The sequence below is a fragment of the Scyliorhinus canicula genome, chromosome 17, assembly GCF_902713615.1.
Source record: "Scyliorhinus canicula chromosome 17, sScyCan1.1, whole genome shotgun sequence".
Classification (NCBI taxonomy): domain Eukaryota; kingdom Metazoa; phylum Chordata; class Chondrichthyes; order Carcharhiniformes; family Scyliorhinidae; genus Scyliorhinus; species Scyliorhinus canicula.
The window spans coordinates 88,658,499-88,674,825 of NC_052162.1; the positions used below are offsets into that span (position 1 = coordinate 88,658,499).

General features: G+C 49.2%; 1 protein-coding gene across 6 annotated transcripts in view; it reads left to right on the top strand.

Moving 5' to 3' along the window:
- Positions 1-16,327, top strand: part of si:ch211-26b3.4 (connector enhancer of kinase suppressor of ras 2) — an 824,630-nt gene that overhangs the window by 378,545 nt on the left and 429,758 nt on the right. For all 6 annotated transcript variants that reach the window (XR_005457712.1, XR_005457711.1, XM_038775303.1 and 3 more), the window contains exon 7: positions 4,807-4,866. Coding sequence is in view for 4 of the 6 variants with exons in the window: in XM_038775303.1 (XP_038631231.1) it covers positions 4,807-4,866 (60 nt within the window). In the remaining 2 variants the exon portion in view is untranslated. The remainder of the gene's footprint in view (positions 1-4,806; positions 4,867-16,327) is intronic.

Genomic DNA, 16,327 nt, shown 5'->3' on the forward strand with positions numbered 1-16,327 from the left:
TTATGGAGACCTAAATGATGTATCCCTATCAGGCATATTACAACCTAAGGAAGACCTCGTCTTAGAAGAAGCAATATTGTTGGTGAGGCAAACAGAAGTCTGTGAACAGAAGAGTGCAATACTGAGAGGTGAAGAAAGGCCTTGGCTCAGGAAACCTCCAATGACCACACAGTTCCTTAAGCCCAGGAATGTAAAGGGAGAACCAGAAAAGAAGGTACAATTTGGAGGGAAAGTACAAGATACCAGAAAACCCTGCGAGCAATCCAAACATAGTACAGAAATGGGGGAGGTGGGTAAATTCCACATCACCTACAAATGGGTTTAATGGACTCAATATAAGGAGTTTCCCAGGTCACAGGAAAAAAGGCAGTTAAGGAAGATGAGGACAGCCTCTGGGGATTCCTCCACCTCCCGGCTACCTCAGCTTCCCTCACCTGAGGGTTAGGATGGACCATTCCAATGCTCCCTGTAGCAGCTGCAGACTTCTCAAGTGCACATCCCCCTCCCCCCCCACCCACGCCCTCCAAAAACCTGACTAGTGACCAGAGCCGCTGCCCCAGTGCTCGGGAAGGGGGGGGTTGAGGGGGCTCTTCGGGGGATTGGGGGCTGGAGCATTCCAGGTTAGGGTCGACCCTGGACCGGGGGGTTGAGGGGCTTTGCGTCTGTGAGGCCTTCAAGCTATCTTTAGATATTGAACAGACACATGGCAGGGGCAACCGCAGCTGCAGCCTATCTGTTCGACCAAACACTCCCTGCGACAGATTCTCTCCTGAAAGTCATTTTCACCCTCTTTGACTGTGAGCAGCCTCTAGCTTCACAGCTGAAGGCTATTTCAAATCAGGAATTAGCCTTGTTAGTTGTGAGCACTTCAACTCCTGAATTCCCGTGCCTCCTCGAAAGAATATGAGCCATGTCTCAGAGCATGATTAGTGCACTGCATGTCCAGCAACCTTTGATGCCTGAATACTGTGCGTGAACTCTAGGAGCATCAGGAGCAGAGAGGCACCTGCCAACAATCAAACACTAAAGAGCAGGGCTTTACCACTGGTGACCCTGTCGGAGCCAATAGGTATATGTGTGTGGATTAGCGGAGGGCAGCTGAGCTCAGCCTCTCTAATGTTCCCGGCAGATGTCTGGGGTCTAGGGGCTCCTGATCTGACCGGGGTCAGTGTGTAGAGCGAGGTTTGCCAGCAAAACGGGCTGGCTGGATGAGATAGTCATGGTGATGGTGGCGAGAGGCTTGGGGGATTTGAGGGTCCCGGGATGGTGGCCCTAACTTAATGTCGGGCTCTTTTCAGGGAGAAAAATGGTGTGGATCCCGTGGAAGCAGCCCTTGCTATGTTTGTGGCAGCCGAGGTGGGAAGGCGCCATTGAAGGCAGCAACACCAATTCAGGCAGGTGGCCGCAGCATATGCTGAAGACTCAACAGCCCATCAGGCTGAGGAGGTGGCCAGAAGGCGATGCCACCGATGGTCCAATGTGTACAGGTATCGTTGGTCCTTCCATGAGCTGACGGGCAGCATATGCGCAGAAGACTATCTCAACAGGAAGCCAGTGCGTCATCTGTGCCACGTCCTCGCGGAGGCTGCACCCCGTGGAGGAAGAGGACACCCGATCCCGGTAACCATGAAGGTCACTGTAACCCTCATCTTCCATGCCACTGGGTCATTCCAGTGATTGAGCAGGAACCTGTGCGGCATATTCAAATCTTCAGCCCACAGGTGCATCCAGGAGGTGACGGCCACTCTGCATGCCCCAGCATCATATAATCTTGAGCTGGACCAGTCCCACCAAGATGCCTGGGCTGCAGGATTCGCCACTAGCGCCAGGATTCCCCAGGTCCGGGGGCCATTGATGCTTGTCACCTGCAAGTACCGGGACATCAGTGGATGCCCTATGTTAACAGGAAGGGGTCCCACATGCTCAGATCATGTGCAACCACCATTTCAGAATCATGTACGTGTGTGCCCGCTACCCTAGGAGCGTGCATGACAGCTACATCCTGCAGCCCAGAGAACCACCCCAGGATGACATGCTGGCTCGTGGGGGACAAGGGATACCTGCTGAGGACATGGCTGATGATGTCGGTGTGGAGGCCTGAGACTGGGCAGAGATCCGATATGATGAGGCCCATATTGCTACCTGTGTATCGCCGAGTGGTGCATTGGTCTGCTCAAGATGCAGTATCAATGCCTTGACCGCTCTGGCGGTGCTCTGCAGCACCTCCCAGAGGGTCTCTCGCTTTGTGGTGGTCTGCTGTACCCTCCACTACCTGGCACAGCATCAGAGGAGGAGTAGGAGGAAGTGGAGGGACATGCGGCATCATCTGAGGAGTGTGGAGGGGGGGGGGATGACTCCAGATGGCCCGACCGGATCAGATGGTGGTCGTGCGACACAACGGACATGTGATCAGCAAAAGTGAAAGGTTAATATTGTGGGACATCAGCAACACATTTGAGACAGGTCATCTGGGTGAAGGGATTCTCACCTCCCTGGCACAGGTCAACCTCACAGTCGGTGACTGCTCTCTCCTCGTGCAACCCCGCGATTCACAGGGCCCGTTCCTCATAGTGGGTGAGGGCTCGGATCTCTGGGACTCTTCTTCCTGTTTTCACCCTTGTCCTCTTAATCTGGTCTATCCTCTCCTGGGGGGCAAAGAGAGGACACTGTGAGCCGCACGCTTCATGGGTCGGGGGTGTCTATAGCAGGTGATGTGGACACTGTACCTAACCATGAAGGGGTTGTACTGACGAGTGCCGGGGTAGTGAGGTGCAAGCTTGAGGATCAGATGCTGGAAACTTGCAAGGTGCCAACCAGTGGATTGCGTGATTGGGTGGAGGGGGGGGGGAGTTGTGTAAATTGATGGGTGGCAGGCGGATGTGATGCCAGGGGAGGGGTGGCAATTTGCCCTTGCAGCTTGTTGGAGGTCGTTGGTCTTCTTCCAACATTAGATTGCGGTCCTCCTGGTCACATTGCCCGCACTTACTGCCGTTGCCACTGTGTCCCAGGTGACATTGCTGACCCTGCTGCTGGTTCTCCGACCTCCTCGGGGGAACAGGGTGCCCTCTCTCTCATCAATGGCATCTAGAAACTTGGCCAGGTCGGATCACCAAAGCAAGGAGCAGGTCTGCGAACTTCCATACCTGTGTGTTGACTGGGAGGGAGTAGTGAGAGAGCACTTATCACTTATGAGCAATTTATAAATTATCTCCACCCCCCATATCCTTCCGTTTGCATTGAAGTGCAAGGTAGTGCAGTGGTTAGCACTGCTGCCTCATAGCGCTGACGACCTGGGTTCGACCCGTCCCCGGATCACTGTCCATGTGGAGTTTGCACATTCTCCCCCTGTCTGTGTGGCTCTCACCCCCACAACCCAAAAGCGATGTGTAATGTAGGTGAACTGGCCACGCTAAAATTGCCCCTTAATTGGGAAGAAAAAGAATTGGATACTCTCAATTTATTTTTTTAAATACTGAAATGCAATATTGAATATCAATAAAGAGTAAAATTGAAGTAAAATTTGTGTCTTCTATGATCCTGTGCAAATTAGGTTAAAATTGTCCCCAAGTTTTCTGGAAATCTGGAAAAATAATTTGAAAAGCTGGAGTGTAACAACTGAGCATGACATCAATGATTAAGACTGTGGCGGTTATTCGGCTTTGTTTCTGAAGTAAAATTATTGGGGTTGTTTCCTTTCGACTGGGAAATATCAGTCACCTTTTATCAACCAACTCAAGCTCCTCAGATCAGGTGTCCTGTTAAGCCACAGGCATTAATTCCAATGGGCAACATGATCGGCTATTAAAATTGAGAGAAGACATAACTAAGCTCATTAATAACTAAAGTGCGAGCTGCCAGTGCTGTTAATAGATATGGTTATATTATTAATAATGGAGTAGAAGCAGATTGAGAATGCTGACTGCCGCATTTCACTGTGTCACCTTTTGTGGTCTGATTTTCCTCTGTGGTGTGTTAGGTTCTAATTTTCAAATAAAGGGTATTTAAAATGCAGCTGCCTGACGAGTTCTGTATTTACTGACTGCTGAAGTGGAATTGCCGTGTTGGGGATGTGCTTGTCGATCATTAAATTTGCTGGCTTGTTGGAGATCTGGGGGCGAGGGGGGCGCAAGATCACAGTGACTTATTTCAAAAATTGATATCAGTCGTTGCGTTTCGCTGAATTCTCAACTGACCAGCCACAAGAGCGTCTGCTTTATGTCAGATTTTTATTCTCAACAGGCTGAAAATAATGCAGACAGTCACAAGGACTGTGACGCACTGGAGCGTTGCATTTAATCAGTTCTCTGTCATAACCACCTTGACTACAGAATGCCAAGATTCAAAAAGAAAACCTTATAAAAGGCCACAGGCTTTGAGTCCGCTCTGAAGAACCTTAAATTACTCTTACTGTCAGCCCCTTTACGTGAGAGAAAATATGCAGCTTTGTTTTTGTGTACAAGTTCGTGAATGAACAACATTGTTTAATGTGTACTATAATTTTCACTTTGCAATTTAATTACCGGCACGCAAGATTATTGATTTGGCTGACTCTGCACTCTTGGTTTTTAGTCATTCAGGAGATGCTAAAGACTTTTTTCTCTCTCTCAATTGTGAATGGATCACTCGTAGTTGGTGAAATATATCACCTGGGAATCAATTTGGTCGCTCATGGGTGCATTTTGTCTGAATTTTCCAGCGCTCACTGCAGCGGCCGCACAGTTTTGCCTGTTAGATATGGATGGGAGGCTGGGGTTTAATCTGCCGTGGCAAAATGTGTCATTGATCTTGTGTCTTGCCTTTTTGTAGGGTATGTACATCAAGTCAACCTACGATGGCTTACATGTCATTACAGGAACCACAGAAAATGTAAGTGTTAACCTCAATCTCTCAATTGATAAAGGAAACCCAGCATTTGATTATTTTAATTTTAGTTCACAGCCATTTAAAGAATGCATGGCCTAGGAGGAGGAGTCAATCCTGATTTCTGAGAAGGTGGCATTTGTCAGTTTCAAAATTGTGCTTCTCTAAAACCTTTGACCAATTTGTAAAATGTTCTGTAGTGCTTCTCCAATCCCTGTACACCTGGTCTCCTACAGCAGGTGGTAATAAATCTCTGATTGGGCCACTGTCATATCATCTGTGCTCCATTTACACAATGGGTGATTTATTTTCAAATGGCTTGCTGTTTTTCCAGTGCTGTCTTCTTTTTAGCAGTCTGTGCATGTTTTTTTTCTCCCTCAAACCTTTGTCTGCGCAGCTCAGTTCTGAATGTTGAATCCACAAGCAATCGACTAACTTGAGCGCAGTCGCTATTTCCTCGTGCCACCCGCATCATCCCACCACTGCCCCCAGCCCACCAAGCTTTCAGAATATGTGTACATTCCCATCCCCAGAATTAAGAATTTCTTGTAAAAATCGAGAGCTCGGCATTGGAAAATATAATCGCTCAAATGAGGGCCTGCAAAAAACTTAGCTCTAATTTCCATCTCTCGCTGAATTAAATGAGGCTGTCTAATATTCTATTACACTTGTCCTCAGAGTGATGCTGAAATATCAAAGTCAAGCCATGTTCTTTGGGCAAAAAGAGTAAAACAATTTTTCCATTTGCGAATCCCTATTTAGGCTGAAAACTGAGGAGCAAAGTGCAAAGTAGCCACCATATCACCAGTATAAGACCAAAGAGGAACTATGAAGCCATGGAGGTGGTGACACAATAGCTGTGAGGTTGCCCTACGATATAAAGGGATGAGCTACGAAGATGAGAGTTTATTAAGCTTGAAAGGAGATGACTGGGAGGGGCCTCGTACAAGTAAATAAGACCTTAAACGCCGTAAACCGGGAACATTATGTCAAGACATAAGCCAAAACTCTCAAACAAGGAGGCATATGTTAAAACAGGTGGAGAGATAATTTTTCAGAATGGGCAGGAGGAGCTTCCTCACACAAAGAGCCATCAATAATTAAAATAGACGTAGGCAAGTGTATTGGAGACTACGGATTTACTGAATTAGATGCCAGTGAAAGGGAGAAGATTAAGGCTGCTTTGCAATGAGGGAGCTGGGAATTGGGCTACATGGTTTTCCTCATCAACTTCATATTATTATGCTGTAAATGAATCATTTAGACATATTGGAATTATCTCTGCTTTGCAAATGGATTTGGTCTGTAGATAGATGTGAAGTGCTACCTGGCCATCAGCAGCATTTGTTGGATATTCAGGCACTGAACTGCAATTTTGTTGGGGTTACAAAGTCATGGACAAAAGGGGCTGCTGGCAGGACCGGGTTTTTTTCAGCAGCGCAGATTTGTTAAGGGTTTCCCGTGTGCCACCTTTCTCCATTTTGATGTGAGTAAATTTTGTAACGTGAATCATCACACATAGAACATAGACATAGACATAGAACAGTACAGCACAGAACAGGCCCTTCGGCCCTCGATGTTGTGCCGAGCAATGATCACCCTACTTAAACCCACGTAACCCGTATACCCGTAACCCAACAATCCCCCCATTAACCTTACACTACGGGCAATTTAGCATGGCCAATCCACCTAACCTGCACATCTTTTGGATTGTGGGAGGAAACCGGAGCACCCGGAGGAAACCCACGCACACACGGGGAGGACGTGCAGACTCCACACAGACAGCGACCCAGCCGGGAATCGAACCTGGGACCCTGGAGCTGTGAAGCATTGATGCTAACCACCATGCTACCGTGAGGCCCCATTTTGTCAAATCTCTAGTTGGGTCATTTTGCCCACTAGGAGATGAGAAAACGGGTTGCCAACCCTCCTAAACTGTCAGGAATTCAATGTTAAACTTCCGAACTTTGATGCGATCAAAACAAGTAACTCTCAGCAATACACATGGAATTTAGCGTGTTTTGCACGTTTTTATTTAATTGCTTTTCCGCCTTTCTGGAATGTGTAAACTCGTTCATCTGATGTTTGAAATGGTGTTTAAGAAGTCAACACACACTTGCCCCCTCAACAGTTTTATTGGCGCACTTGTGCTGTGAGTGAATTTCACATCACTCAATCCTTAAAACCGTTACATCATGTGATGAGAGCAGACTTGGCAATTAGATGAGGAGATGATGAATAAGGACCTGGAGAAAATTCAAGCAATAGTTTGTTAGAAGAGGCTGCCTTAATTTTAAAATTAATTTTCAGGTTGTGAAAAAACTCTTTTTCAGAAATACATCTCCTGTCCTTCCTTGGCATCTATTTTCAAAGCGGCAAAGGATTCAGACAGGGGGCACAGGCTGTTTCAACGTCCCGATTGAAATCTGCTATTGAAATGTGAAGTACATTGTGGTAGTTGAGATATAGGGGAAACTGGGAATTTCCCATTCCGCTTAGCTGCTGAATAAAAGAACAGCTCAGGGAATATTGTTAGAAAAACCCAGAGGCTAGTCAGCCACATTGCTGCATGTGAAAGCAGACAAGAAAAATATTACATCTCCCACTTGAAGCCCACTCTTTCTTTCCGCCACCATTTGCAGTGCGCACTCTCGCAGTATAATAAATGCTGTGTGCTACATACCGTCACCATGGGGAGAGGCTTTATGAGGTAGCAGTCTCAAAGCAGATAATGGAAAGTGCATCATAAATCTGTGTATTGACGATGGAATATGGAATCATGCATGGCTTGCGAATCTGCCGGTGGCACAGTTATTACCACTGCTGCCTCACAGCACCAGGAACCCGGGTTGGATTCCGTCCTTGGGTTACTGTATGGAGATTGCACTTTTTCCCCGTGTCTGCATGGGTTTCCTCCGGGTGGTCTAGTTTCTTCCCACAGTCCAAAGATGTGCACGTTAGGTGGGATTATGGGGATAGGGTAGGGAAGTAGTCCTAGGTAGGGTGCGCTTTCAGAGGGTCGGTGCAGATTGATTCTGGATCAAATGACCTCCTTCTGCACTGTAGGGCTTCTATGGAACCTGTGTATGACTGACTTCCTGCGATGCAAAACCATAAGGTGAGGTAATTCAGAAAGAACACTAATCGGGAAATTGTTTGCTGTGAGTCCACCATCAGCAAAACCGCAGACCGTTAAAAACATTCGGTTAATTTCACCTTGTTATCAGCTTCTGCACACAATTATGTTACAATTATGTTACACCTCACTTAAAGATATAGAATTATATTGAATGTGAGAGCAGAAAAACACATTTCAAAACATCCCTGCTGCTGTTTAACTCCACATGAGGCTTCTCCCACCTTTCTTCAAACACCTTTTGAAAGTCCAAATATACAATATCAACTACATTTCCTGCATCAACCCTCCCTCCTACTTCAGCAAAAGATTAATCAAGTTAGTCAAACACGGTTTACCTTGAACAAATCTCCACTGCTCCAGCATATTTTTTCCCCCACTTTAAGATCAAAGTTACTAATTCGTGCCAGATGTACTCATGCCATCAATAACAAGATAGAGGCAGTTCAAATTTGTTTCTAATAAAATTGTGATAGCCAGCCAGTCAGGCTGAGCTCAAAGTTCTAGAAGTTAAAAGAAAGACTGCTTCACCAACTTCACTCTCAAATTATATTACGACTCCACAAAGGAAGCAGTGGAAGGTTTTATTCCTTATACAGAACAATATTTGGTCACCCTTTTTTGTAAAATAAACTGTGTTTAAAGGGTAAGACAGATGAATGTAGAAACATGGTAGGCTGTAACAGAAGAACGGATACCGGACAGACGGATGGGACCCATAACTACAACCCAATATGTTGTTACTTGTCCATTGGTGGCCAGTTTAGCTCAGTTGGCTGGGCAGCTGGTCTGTGAGGCAGAGCAAGGCCAACAGCGTGGGTTAAATTCATGCACTGGCTGACGTTATTCATGTAGGCCCCACCTTCTCAAACTTGCCCCTTGCCTGAGGTGTGGTGATCCTCAGGTTACACCACTACCAGTCAGCTCTCCCCCCTCAAAGGGGAAGCAGCCTAGATCATCTGGGACTATGGTTGTGACTTTACTTTTTTAACTGTCCATTATTACGTCGATCATATAACTGTAAAATATCACAGAACAGGCAACATTTCTGAGAAGCCTCGGCAGCAGGGTAGCATGGTGGTTAGCATAAATGCTTCACAGCTCCAGGGTCCCAGGTTCGATTCCCGGCTGGGTCACTGTCTGTGCGGAGTCTGCACGTCCTCCCCCTGTGTGCGTGGGTTTCCTCCGGGTGCTCCGGTTTCCTCCCACAGTCCAAAGATGTGCGGGTTAGGTGGATTGGCCATGCTAAATTGCCCGTAGTGTCCTAATAAAAGTAAGGTTAAGGTGGGGTTGTTGGGTTACGGGTATAGGGTGGATACGTGGGTTTGAGTAGGGTGATCATGGCTCGGCACAACATTGAGGGCTGAAGGGCCTGTTCTGTGCTGTACTGTTCTATGTTCTATGTTCTATATGTTCTAATATATCGATTGTTAAATGTTCACTCTGACAATCTCATGTATTTCCAATCTCATGTATTTCATCTGGGTGGCATTCGCATATCAACCCTGGGATGGGAGAACATGTCAAAACAAATAACTACAGCCTCTAATGCTAGCAGATGATGCTCCCTTGATGCATCTAAGACAATAAATAAAAAGAGACTGCATTTTTTCACAAGTAATTATCCTGCATCAGCCACTAGACAGAGTCAAAACATGAACAGACACTGCTGGTAGAACTGTATGTTTCATGTTCCATCAAAATACAGAAGGCGGGATTCTCTGATCTTGAAGTTAACTGTTGATGCCGTTGTAAACACCGTCGCGTTTCTCGACGGCATCAACATGGCCTCAGGATCAGCATTTCTGACCCCTTCAAGGGGCCAAATCCCCGGTGTCAGATGGGCGCCGCCGGTCTGCCTATGCGCAGTGGGACCGGCGGCAATAGGCGCACGTGCAGTGGCTCCGTTCTCTGCGCTGGCCCCGACGCAACATGGCGTAGGGCTACAGGGGCCGGCACAGAACAAAAGAGGTCCTCAGCCTGAGAGGCCAGCCTGCCGATCGGTAGGCCCCGATCGCAGTCCAGGCCATAGCGGAGCCCCCCCCCCCCCCAGGGTTGGACCTCCCCTCCCCACCACCAGGCCGCCCCCAGATGCATCCACGCCGAGGTCCCGCCGGGTAAGAGCTGGTTTGGCGGCGCCGGCGGGACTCAGCTTTTTTAGTGTAACCACTCGGCCCATCCCGCAATCGCCGGGGGGGGGTTGCCCCGTAGAGCGGCCCCCGACTGGCGCCACGTCAGTGCCAATGGCGACGATTCTCGGCTCTCCGGAAAATCAGCAGACCGCCGATTCATGCGGGTCCCAGCGATTCTCCGGCCGCGCCCCGGGGTGAGAGAATCCCACCCAGAATCTCCCTTTTGTAATTAAAAGAATATGTATTGTAAAAAGGAGCTTGCGGAAGCAGAAGAATTGAGGAACTGTTGCTTAATAACAAGATATTTTGTGTATGTATACAAATATGTATTAATACAAATCTCAAACAAGGGGCTGGTTTAGCACAGGGCTAAATCGCTGGCTTTGAAAGCAAACCAAGGCAGGCCAACAGCACGGTTCAATTCCCGCACCAGCCTCCCTGAACAGGCGCCGGAATGTGGCGACTAGGGACTTTTCACAGTAACTTCATTTGAAGTCTACTTGTGACGATAAGCGATTTTCATTTCATTTCATTTCATTTTCATTGCACATGAGAAGTCAACATCAAGTGTACTGTTCAGGTGAAGTGAGGCTAAAGAAATAGGATGATCAGACAAGTACCGAATGCAGGCGTAATTCATTTCCCCATTTTAAACTCAAATGTTTTGCCTTTATGCAATATTCTGATTTTATATTGAAATGACAAACAGCAAAACTCACATGAATTTAGGAAGTGGAAAAGTTGAGTTGATTTGACCAGCCCTTAGAAAGAACGCCTTTATTTTTTTAAAGAAAAGTTTAGGGCGCGATTCTCCGCTGCCCAAGACTGGTCGGAGAATAGCGGGAGGGCGTCCCCGACATTTTTCACGCCGCGGATCAGTCCGCGGGGCGGCCGAGGGAGATGACGGCCCCGCGCATGCGCGGGTTGGAGCCGTCCAATCTGCGCATGCGCGGTTGACATCATCATGCGCGTCAGCCGGCGTGACGCTTGGCGCGCGGACTTAGCGACGGTCGCTAAGCCCGCGATGCCGTGCTTCACGGGGCCCCACTGCTAGCCTCGCCCGGGGGGGAGAATTGGGTCCTGGGAGGGGGCGCGAAGGCTGCCGTGAAACACGGCCAGTTTCACGGCAGCCTTTACGACTCGCCGCATTTGCGGAGAATCGCGCCCTTAGAGTTCCAATTAATTTTTTTCCAATTAAGGGGCAATTTAGCGTGGCCAATCCACCTAACCTGCACATCTTTGGGTTGTGGGAACGAAACCTACGCAAACAACCTATGCAAACCCAACACGGACAGTGAACCAGAGCCGGGATCAAACCTGGGACCTCGGCGTCATGAGGCAGCAGGGAAAGAGCACCCTTCTTAAGGCCACACCTCCGTACTATCCCTGTAACCCAGTAACCCCACGTAACCTTTTTGACACTAAGGGTTAATTTATAATGTACAATCCACCTAATCTGCACATCTTTGGATTTTAGGAAGAAATTGGAGCACCCGGAGCAAACCTACGCAGACACATGGAGAAAGTGCAAACTCTATAAAGACAGTCACTCGATGCTGGAATTGAACCCGGGACCCTGAAGCTGTGAGGCAGAAGAGCTAACCACTGTGCCACCGTTCAATCCAGGCCCTGGGTCACTGCCCGTGTGGAGTTTGCACATTCGTCCCGTGTCTGTGTGGGTCTCACCCCCACAAGCGAAAGATGTGCAGCATAGATGGATTGGCCATGCTAAAGAGCCCCTTAATTGGAATTTATAATGGGAAAGGTTGACACAGAGCCTCTTGCCATGGCTCTCAGGGAGTCGAGGGGTGGAGGGGTTTGGTGCGAGGTGGGGAGGAGCACCGAGTGTCGCTGTATGCGGACGACTTGCTGTTGTATGTAGCAGATCCGGTGGGGGGAATGCCGGAGGTGATGGAGATTCTTGCTGAGTTCGGGAGTTTCTCGGGATATAAATTGAACCTGGGCAAGAGTGAGCTGTTTGTCGTACACCGGGAGATCAGGAGGAGGGGATTGGTAGGCTCCCGCTAAAGAGGGCAGTGAGGAGTTTTAGGTACCTGGGGGTTCAGGTGGCTAGGAGCTGGGGGACTGCACAAGCTCAATTTTACTAGGTTGGTGGAGCAGATGGAGGAGGAATTTAAAAGGTGGGACATGCTGCCATTGTCGTTGGCAGGTAGAGTACAGTCCGTTAAAATGACGGTGCTCCCGAGGTTTTTGTTTTTGTTTCAGTGCCTCTCCATTTTCGTTCCGAGGGCCTTTTTTAGGAGGGTGAACAGCAGCATTCTGGGATTTGTTTGGGCGCATGGGACTCCGAGGGTAAGGAGGATCTTTTTGGAGCGGGGCAGGGATAGAGGGGGGCTGGCGCTGCCCAACCTCTCTGGGTACTATTGGGCAGCTAATGTCTCGATGGTACGCAAGTGGGTAATGGAGGTGGAGGGGGCAGCATGGGAAAGGATGGAGATGGCGTCCTGCGGAGGCACGAGCCTGAAGGCACTGGTAACGGCTCCGTTGCCGCTCCCTCCAACGAGGTACACCACGAGCCCGGTGGTGGCGACCACGCTCAAAATTTGGGGTCAGTGGAGGCGGCACAGGGGGTGAGTGGGGGGGCTCGGTGGAGGCCCCGCTGTGGGGGAACCACCGGTTTGTCCCAGGGAACATGGATGCCGGGTTCCTGGGGTGGCACAGGGCGGGCATCAGGAAGATGGGAGACCTGTTTATTGATGGGAGGTTTGCGAGCCTTGGTGAACTGGAGGAGAAGTTTGAGCCCCCCCCCCCGAGGAATATGTTCAGGTACCTTCAGGTCAAGGCGTTTGCTAGGCGACAGGTGGAGGGGTTCCCTTTGCTGCCCCCGTGGGGAGTAAGCGATAGGGTGCTTTCGGGGGTGTGGATCGGGGATGGGAAGGTGTCTGACATCTACCAGGTAATGCAGGATGTGGGGGAGGCGTCTGTAGAGGAGCTGATGGCTAAGTGGGAGGTGGAGCTGGGGGAGCAGATTGAGGAGGGGACATGGGCGGACGCCCTGGAGAGGGTGAACTCCTCCTCTTCATGTGCGAGACTTAGTCTCGTCCAGTTCAACGTGCTGCACCGGGCCCACATGTCCGGATCTAGGATGAGTAGGTTTTTTTGGGGGCGAAGACAGGTGCGTCAGGTGTTCGGGGAGTCCAGCAAATCATGCCCATATGTTCTGGGCATGCCCGGCACTGGAGGAGTTTTGGAAGGGGATGGCGGGGACGGTGTTGAGGGTGGTGGTATCCAGGGTCAAGCTAGGCTGGGGTCTCGCGATATTTGGGGTTGGGGTGGAGCCGGGAGTGCAGGAGGCGAAAGAGGCCGATGTCTTGGCCTTTGCGTCCCTAGTAGCCCGGCGGAGGATCTTGTTGCAGTGGAAAGATGCGAGACCTCCGAGTGTGGGGACCTGGATTAATGACATGGCGGGATTCATTAAGTTGGAGAGGGTTAAGTTCGCCCTGAGGGGGTCGGTACAAGGGTTCTTTAGGAGGTGGCCACCTTTCCTCGACTTTCTGGCTCAACGATAAGGTACTAGGTCAGCAGCAGCAGCAACCCGGGGGGAGAGGGGGGGAAAGGGGGGGAGGAATTTAGGGGGGGAAAGGGGGGGGGGTTTAGGGGGAAAGTGTTTAAGTTAATTTGCTTATCATTAATTTATTCAGTTGTTTAATGGGGTTGGGGGGTGGGGGGGTTTGTTATATGCGTTGTTACGGGTGCCGGGGGGTGTTTATTATTATTGTTATTGTTGTTATTGCTTTGTTGATATATATTTTTCAAAGAATTCCAATAAAAATTATTTAAAAAAAAAAAGAAAAGGTTGACACAGTAAAGCTGCACACATATATGCACCTTTCACTATAATACCTAAAAATTAGTGGACAAATGCTGAACACATTTCAGTGTTGCTTAATAGAAATATTAATCTACTTAATATTAGTATTAATCTACTTGAGTATAAAAATTGGCAAGTCATGCTGCAGCTGTTTAGAACCTTAGTTCGGCCACACTTGGAAAATCATGTTCAATTCTGGTTGCCGCACTACCAGAAGGTTGTGTAGGCTTTGGAGAGGGTAGAGAAGAGATTTACCAGGATGTTACCTGGTATGAAAGGCATTAGCTATGAGGAGAGGTTGAACAAACTCGGATTATTCTCACTGGAACGACGGAGGATGAGAGGCGACATGGTAGATGTCAGGGAACACAGCAGTTCTGGATTCAATGATGTGCAATGGCGCAGACTTGATTAGGGAGTAACCCTCAGATTTGTCAGACATGACCAGCCTTGACGATGCAGTGCTGACTCAGTCCTATTTTATCATGTACTTCCAAGTAGTCCGCAATCTCATCTTTAATAATGAACTCTAAAATCTTACTAATGACCAAAGTCAGGCTAACCAGCCTGTAATTTCCCATCTTATGCCTCCCTTCTTAAACAGGGGTGTTAAATTAGCCACTTTCCAGTCCTCTGGGACACTTCCTGTCTCCAGTGATTCCTGAAAGATCACCACAATCTCCTCAGCTATCTCCTGTAGAACCCTGAGGTGTAGTCCAGCTGGTTCAGGTGATTTATCCAACTTCAGACCTTTCAGTTTGCCCAGAACCTTCTCCTTAGTGATGGCCACGACACTCATCACTGCCCCCTGGTTCTCCTGAAGTTCTGGTATCCAATTGTGTCTTCTACCGTGAAGACTGATGCAAAGTACCTATTCAGTGCCTCTGCAATTTCTTTGTTTCCTATTACTACTTCCCCAGCCTCATTTTCCAGTGGTCAAATGTCTATTCTTGTCTCTCTCTCTCTTACCTTTTAAATATTGAAAAAAACACTTGCTATCTTTTATATTATCAGCTAGCGTACACTCATATTTCATCTTCTCCCCCTTATTGCTTTCTTAATTGTCCTCTGTTTAATTTTAACAACTTCCCAATCCTCTGGCTTCCCACTAGTCCTCGCCACTTTGTATGCTTTTTCTTTTGCTCTTATGCTGTCCTTAACTTCCCTCAATAACCATGGATGCCTCATCATCCCCTTGGCATCCTACTTGGGATAAATTTCTGTTGTGTCTCCCAAATAAGCCCCCAAAACTCCTGCCATTGCTGTTCCACTCTCTTCTCTGCTGGGTCCCCCTGCCAATCAACTCTGGCCAGCTCCTCCCTCCTGTATTTGTTGTTACCTTTATTCAACTGTAAAACCATTACATCTGATTCCAGTTTCTCTTTCTCAAACTGCAGGGTAAATTCTATCACATTGTGGTCACTGCTCCCTAAGGGTTCTTTCACCTTAAGTTTCCGAATCAAGTCTGTCTCATTACACATCACAAAATCCAGAATTGCATCTTCCATAGTGGGCTCTACCACAAGGTTCTCCAAACAAACTATCTCGTAGACATTCCACAAATTCCTTTTCTTGGGATCTGCTACCAACTTGATTTTCCCAGTCCTGCATATTGAAGTCCCCCAAGATTATTGTAACATTGGCCGGGATTCTCCCCTACCCGGCGGGGCGGGGGGTCCCGGCGTGATGGAGTGGCCTGAACCACTCCGGCATTGGGCCGTCCTAAAGGTGCGGAAGTCTCCACACCTTTAGGGGCCAAGCACTCACCTTGAGGGGCTAGGCCCGCCCCGGAGTGGTTCCCGTCCCGCCGACTGGAGTGTAAGTCCTTTGGCGCCACGCCAGACAGGGCCGAAGGGACTTCGCCCTGTGCCGGGGTGTCAGCGGCTGCTGACGTCATTCCCACGCGTGCGCAGGGGAGGGGGTCATTTCCGCCTCCGCCATGGTGAAGACCATGACGAAGGCGGGAGGAAAAGAGTGCTCCCACGGCACAGGCCCGCCCGCCGATCGGTGGGCCCCGATCGCCCCGCGCCCCCCCCAGGACCCCGGAGCCCGCCCGCGCCGCCTGCTCCCACTGGTAAGGTAGGTGGTTGGATCCATGCCGGCGGGAGAGGGTTGACAGCGGTGGGACTTCGGCCCATCCTGGCCCGGAGAATCGCCAGGAGGGCCCGCCGACCGGCGCAACGCGATTCCCACCCCCGCCGAATCTCTGGTGGCGGAGAATTCGGGACACAGCGGGGGCGAGATTGATGCCGGCCCCCGGCGATTCTCCGACCCGGCGGGGGGGGGGGGTCGGAGAATCCCGCCCATTGCCTTCTTCACATGCCTTTTCTATCTCCTGATTTATTTTCTGCCCCACAGCCTGACGAC